This window comes from Sinocyclocheilus anshuiensis, unplaced genomic scaffold (genome assembly GCF_001515605.1).
Source record: "Sinocyclocheilus anshuiensis isolate Anshui unplaced genomic scaffold, SAMN03320099.WGS_v1.1 scaffold1761, whole genome shotgun sequence".
In the NCBI taxonomy this organism is placed as follows: Eukaryota; Metazoa; Chordata; class Actinopteri; order Cypriniformes; family Cyprinidae; genus Sinocyclocheilus; species Sinocyclocheilus anshuiensis.
In genome coordinates, this window is record NW_015538073.1 from 250141 (window position 1) to 256411 (window position 6271).

A 6271-nucleotide genomic window follows, 5' to 3' on the forward strand; every position below is an offset into this window, starting at 1 on the left:
TATTGTGTATATTAAAACACATTTAGTTTATTAGTACTATTACAGAAATCTGACCTGTTTTATTGATTTTGACTGACAAAATATACATCACATTATGTTTATTAGTTTATTTATTAAAACTGTGTAATCCAAATGAATGGGAGTTTTATATGCAATTCCAATACATAAATCTTGAATGTAAGTATTTGTTTGAGTGTTGCTGTAGAAAGACATTGATTTATAATGTGTGTGTGTGTGTGTGTTCAGCCGGCAGTGCTGCAGTCTCTCCACATGGTGGCGCTGCAGGGGAAACATGTCGAAGCGGCCGCTGTGATGAAGGAGCCACTGAACTGGCTGGAACAGAGTCTGAGCAAGAAAAACACACCGTTCCTTACTGCAGTGAGTCCAGTTCATCATAAACACACACATCTGTGTCTCTGCGGCCTGAGACTGAGCTTCCTACAGCACTCAGAATACATACAATAAACTCATGAGAACGTATAAGGGATAACAGTATAACAATGCATACAGTCAGCTGATTGTCATCACAAAATACAGCCTTTAAGGGGTCATCGGATGCAAAATTCACTTTTGTTGTTGTTTGAACATAAATGTGTGTGTACACATCCACCCTATAATGATAAAAATCCCTATTTTAAAATCCCCTTTCTCAAATCAGGCTGTTCTGAGATTCCTGTCAGAATGACCTAGTTCTGCACAGGCCCCTCCCACGATAGTTGAGTGACAGGTCTGTCTTACCTTAGCTCCGCCCTGAGTGAGCTGTCATCAGTCCGCCATTGTGTCGACTCCGGTGCAGAGGAAGACAAGAACATCTCCGATTGAGGAGGATTAAGCAATTGAGGTGTTTTGTTGTTGGATGTAATAATGAGCATAGCAGTCGTCATTTACTCCAAGACGCAGAGGATTAACGTTACTTTCGTTTTTTAAGGGAATGCGCCGATCCCCGATCTAAATGCGTTTAAGTTCGCACGAATCATTCGTGATCCAGCTTCATCTACAGAAGAAGTGAGTATAAGGGTTTTTAATTAATCTTTGCAAATCGCCTTTCCTAATAACGTGCTAATTAGCCAGTTTCGCGGCTGAAGTTGCAGTCTGCTCGTCACCCCACGGAAGAGAGGGGCGGAGTCAGCAGAGCTCATTAGCATTTAAAGCAACATGGACTAAAACAGCGTGCTTTTTATTCACTGGTGGGCTTTCATAGTTTACTGTCCTAAATGATAAACAGTGACAAAAACCCTAATAACTAGACCTGTCACAATATTTCTGGGGCAATATATCGCACATCAAAAAGTTATCATTATATATTACAGCGATATTATTGTCATTTTAAAGACCATTTTATGCCACTGAATATATAATCATAATGTAACGGCATAATAATGCAAGAAGGCCTACACACTTCCAAATGACAAACTTTTAATTTTTAAGAATATTTAGATCATAGAAATTAAGTATCAAAATATTAGATACCTTAAAAAACCTGAACAAATAGTTTCTAACAAAAAGTGCAAAGTAGAAAAAAAGAAAAATGCACAAAGAACTTGTACGGAGATCTTTCCATCTACAGATTTTCCCCTGACCTTCTTTTCTCTGTAAATTAAGGGTGCACACTATTGCTGAAAAACACAATCACTAAGCAGTCAGATGTCCGTATGCACAAAGACACAGATCCCTAACCAAGGCCATATCTGCAGATGAAACTTTGTTTGTAGAAGCAGTTTTTAAATTTGAACTAGCACCTCATGACCAGTGTTGGGGTTAACGCATTACAAGTAACTTGTTACATAATCAGATTACTTTTTTTAAGTAACTAGCAAAGTAACACATTACTTTTTAATTTAAAAGAAAATATCTGAGTTACTTTTTCAAAAAAGTAATGCCAGTTACTTTGTTTTCCCATTTATTGATTGAAAGCTCTCCTGTCCCCATATTGGGAGAAATCGGAAGTGCAGAGGAGTTGTGTGCGCTGTGTGAACATGATGTAGTTCTAGACTAAATGTGAATGTGCATTAATTCATCCCACTCGCAAAAAACAGATTTAGTATTCATCAAAATGAATTAAAACCGTGAAATGCAAACTCAGAATATGACGCAAACCTGCAGTAATGTTAAATAACACAAATGTATCTAATCCCATTTTATTAAAGGGGTCCTATTATGCTCTTTTACAAAGTCTTGATTTTGTTTTGGGGGTGTACTAGAACATGCTCTCATGCTTGGTGGTTCGAAAAACGCATTGTTTTTCACATAATTTACATTATTAAAATACCTTTCTCCCCATCCTGGCACAAACGGCTCGATTAGTTCCGGCTTTGATGAAGGTCCGCCTTCTGAAAAACAAAATGTGTTGTGATTGGTCAGCTGTCTCCAGTGCGTTGTGATTGGCGAACAGCTTAGACGGTGTTTCAGTACTGCCACGCCCCTTGCTCCGTCTTTCAACAAAAGCTTTTGGGTGAATCCGGCACTGTACTCACTCGTGATGTGGAAGCTGTCCTCAGTAAAATGCGCAGCACACAATAGATTTCTAAATGACAACGATTCTCCCGTGTCTATTAAACTTTTGACAAAGTCTTACCGGATCATTCAAACCTGCGTTCGCACTGTCGCTGACACAGAGAGCAGTTACCATGTTTGGTTAAGAAACAGCTTCACAAACAGTCTTTTCGACTACACAGTATTATTTCTGTCGTACAGTCATTCATATTATCCCAGAAATACTGGGATGAAAGTTTATAATTCAGATATAAACATTGATGTCTATGGTAGCGCGACCAAAATAGAGCAAATCCGCGTTTGAAAGTAAATGCCACATAACGTTTGTATCGATTGCATTGTTTCGCCACTAGGTGGTGGCGAAAAGTGACTTAAAAATGTATAATTGAATGAATCATTTATTCAAGAGAATCATTCAAAAACGCTGATTCATCCAGTAGGTTTATGAGTGAGTCGTTGAATCATTGATTCAAACAACTTTTTCATAATTTTAATATTAAATTGAAGTATTAGTGAGTCGTTGAATCATTGATTTAAACAACTTTTTCATAATTTTGATATTAAATTGGTGTATTAAATATATTATATTATATATAAATATACACTACCAGTCAAAAGTTTTTGAACCGTAAGGTTTTTAATGTTTTTAAAGAAGTCTCTTCTGCTCACCAAGCCTGCATTTATTTGATCCAAAGTACAGCAAAAACAGTAACATTTTGAAATATTTTTATTATTTAAAATAACTTTCTATTTGAATATACTTTAAAATGTAATTTATTCCTGTGATTTTCAAAGCAACATTTATCCGAAATGGAAATCTTTTGTAACATTATAAATGTCTTTATCATCACTTTTGATAAATTTAAAGGATCCTTGCTAAATAAAAGTATTAATTTATATAATTCGCCCCCCCCCCCCAAAAATACTGACTCCAAGCTTTTGAATGGTAGAGTGTATATACAAAAGCTTTTTATTTCAGATGAATGCTGATCTTACTATTCATCAAAGAATCCTGGAAAAATTTACTCAGTGTTTTAAATATTGATAATAATAATAATAATAATAATAATATTAATTGTTTCTTGAGCAGCAAATCAGCATATTATAATGATTTCTGAAGATCATGTGACACTGAAGACTGAAAATTCAGCTTTGATCACAGAAATAAATTACAGTTTAACAGATATTCACATAGAAAGCAGTTATTTTACTAAGTAACGTAATTAGTTACTTTTTAGGGAGTAACGCAACATTGTAATGCATTACTTTTAAAGTAACTTTCCCCAACACTGATCATGACTACACCACGTTATGTACAAAAAGCTGCAAAAGACACAAGCGCAAGTGGAATGCAAAAAACATGGTGACATAAATTTTTAAGTAAATATAATGGGATATATATTGCGTCACCAAAAATTATTGAGGTCATGTACTAGGGATGTAACGATTAACCGCGAGTGAAAATCAATTCAAATATGTGACTATTCAGATCGGTTGAGATGCTAAACAAATCGCGATTCAATTAGGGTTATTTTGCATAAATTATTTACCTTAGTTTAGATCCTTAATGATTAATTATAATTATTAAAATTAAGCACCTCATCCTCAGTCTAACCCTCATAAAAATAAATTGAATGAATCTTACAAAACCTGCACATCCAGGTCATTATTCCCCCTAAAATAATAAATTTTGATCAATTGTCATGCAAATAATATCACCATAGTCCTAAAATATGCTTAATTTTCTTTATGCAAAATGTTGTTTATTATTTATTTCTTTTTGATGTGAAATATGACCTGGACATGTTCATGACAGGGTTTTGTGAGATTCATAATGTTTTATAGAATTTGGGGGTTAAATGGAAGATTAGATGCTTATTTATAATGTAAATAAAGTCAACATTAAAGGGGTCATATGATGCTGCTAAAAAGAACATTATTTTGTGTATTTGGTGTAATGCAATGTGTTTATGCGGTTTAAGGTTCAAAAAACACATTATTTTCCACATACTGTACATTATTGTTTCTCCTCTATGCCCCACCTTTCTGAAACGCGTCGATTTTTACAAAGCTCATCGGTCTGAAAAGCGAGGTGTGCTCTGATTGGCCAGCTATCCAGTGCGTTGTGATTGGCCGAATACCTCAAGCGTGTGACGGAAATGTTACATACTGTGATGCCGTGTCCCGGAGCGATGAGACAAAAACATTAAAACCCATTATAAACGAGGCATTCGTTGCATCCAGTGGGGACATAATTACGGATTATTAGAGAGAGCGAGGGGGAGAGACCCCCCCACATGATTGTAAAGCGCTTTGGGTGTACAACAATACACAATAAAGCGTTATATAAATGCAGCATTCATTCATCCATTCATTATAATGACTTATACTGTCTTTTTACGCGTTGCGTTGCCTTGCATCGCGCCGCGTAAACATAAAACCATGTCTGCATTTGTGATCGGAGAAATGACAAACAACAAGCCTACTCTACACTGCTCAAAACTCACGTTTGAATCATCAGTGGCAAATTCTTTAAATGTGAAAACATACTTACAGGCTGTGAGTCAGAAGCGCCAGACTGTCCTTGCAAAGTTGGAATTACTCCACTTTATAGAAACAGCCTTTGTGCAATGCGTGCACAGACGGCATTTACAGTCTTCCGTAAAATGCGCTGCACACATCTGAATATTTTGGTTGAACTGTTCTGGAACAGTGTTGTAAATACAACTTAACCACTGATTTCTAGTCGTGTGAGATGTTCTTTAGATGTTTGTGAGACGTTTGTGAGATGTTCTTTAGATGTTTGTGAGACATTTGAGATGTTCGCGAGATGTTTGTGAGATGTTCACTAGATGTTCTTTAGATGTATGTGAGACGTTTGTGAGATGTTCACAAGAAGTTTGCGAGATGTTTGCGAGACGTTTGTGAGATGTTCACTAGATGTTCTTTAGATGTTTGTGAGACATTTGAGATGTTTGTGAGATGTTCTTTAGATGTTTGTGAGACATTTGAGATGTTTGTGAGATGTTCGTGAGATGTTCTTTAGATGTTTGCGAGACGTTTGTGAGATGTTCACTAGATGTTCTTTAGATGTATGTGAGACGTTTGTGAGATGTTCACAAGAAGTTTGCGAGATGTTTGCGAGACGTTTGTGAGATGTTCACTAGATGTTCTTTAGATGTATGTGAGACGTTTGAAGGAAAACTTGAAATCGCATCATATGACCCCTTTAAGCTAAAATGCACTTTATTTTCTTTATGCAAAATATATTTTCTTTTTTGATGTTTATATGACCTCGACATGTTTTTGATTTGTTCTGTTTTTCACGAGACATTTGTGAGATGTTTGCAAGATGTTTGTGAGACATTGATGAGATGTTAATGCGATGTTCATGGGATGTTTGTGACGTTCACTAGATGTTCACTAGATGTTCTTTAGATGTTTGTGAGACGTTTGAGATGTTCGCGAGATTTTTGTGAGATGTTCACTAGATGTTCTTTAGATGTATGTGAGACATTTGTGAGATGTTCACAAGAAGTTTGCGAGATGTTTGTGAGATGTTCACTAGATGTTCTTTAGATGTTTGTGAGACATTTGAGATGTTTGTGAGATGTTCTTTAGATGTTTGTGAGACATTTGAGATGTTTGTGAGATGTTCTTTAGATGTTTGTGAGACATTTGAGATGTTTGAGATGTTCGTGAGATGTTCTTTAGATGTTTGTGAGACATTTGAGATGTTTGAGATGTTCGTGAGATGTTCTTTAGATGTTTGTGAGAC

At 35.8% G+C, this 6271-nt stretch overlaps 1 protein-coding gene across 1 annotated transcript in view; it reads left to right on the top strand.

The window, feature by feature from the left end:
• The window catches only part of LOC107683618 (methionine--tRNA ligase, cytoplasmic-like), a 39465-nt gene that overhangs the window by 11613 nt on the left and 21581 nt on the right, over positions 1-6271 (top strand). The window contains exon 6 of the mRNA XM_016479686.1: positions 247-378. Coding sequence (XP_016335172.1) covers positions 247-378 — 132 coding nt within the window. The remainder of the gene's footprint in view (positions 1-246; positions 379-6271) is intronic.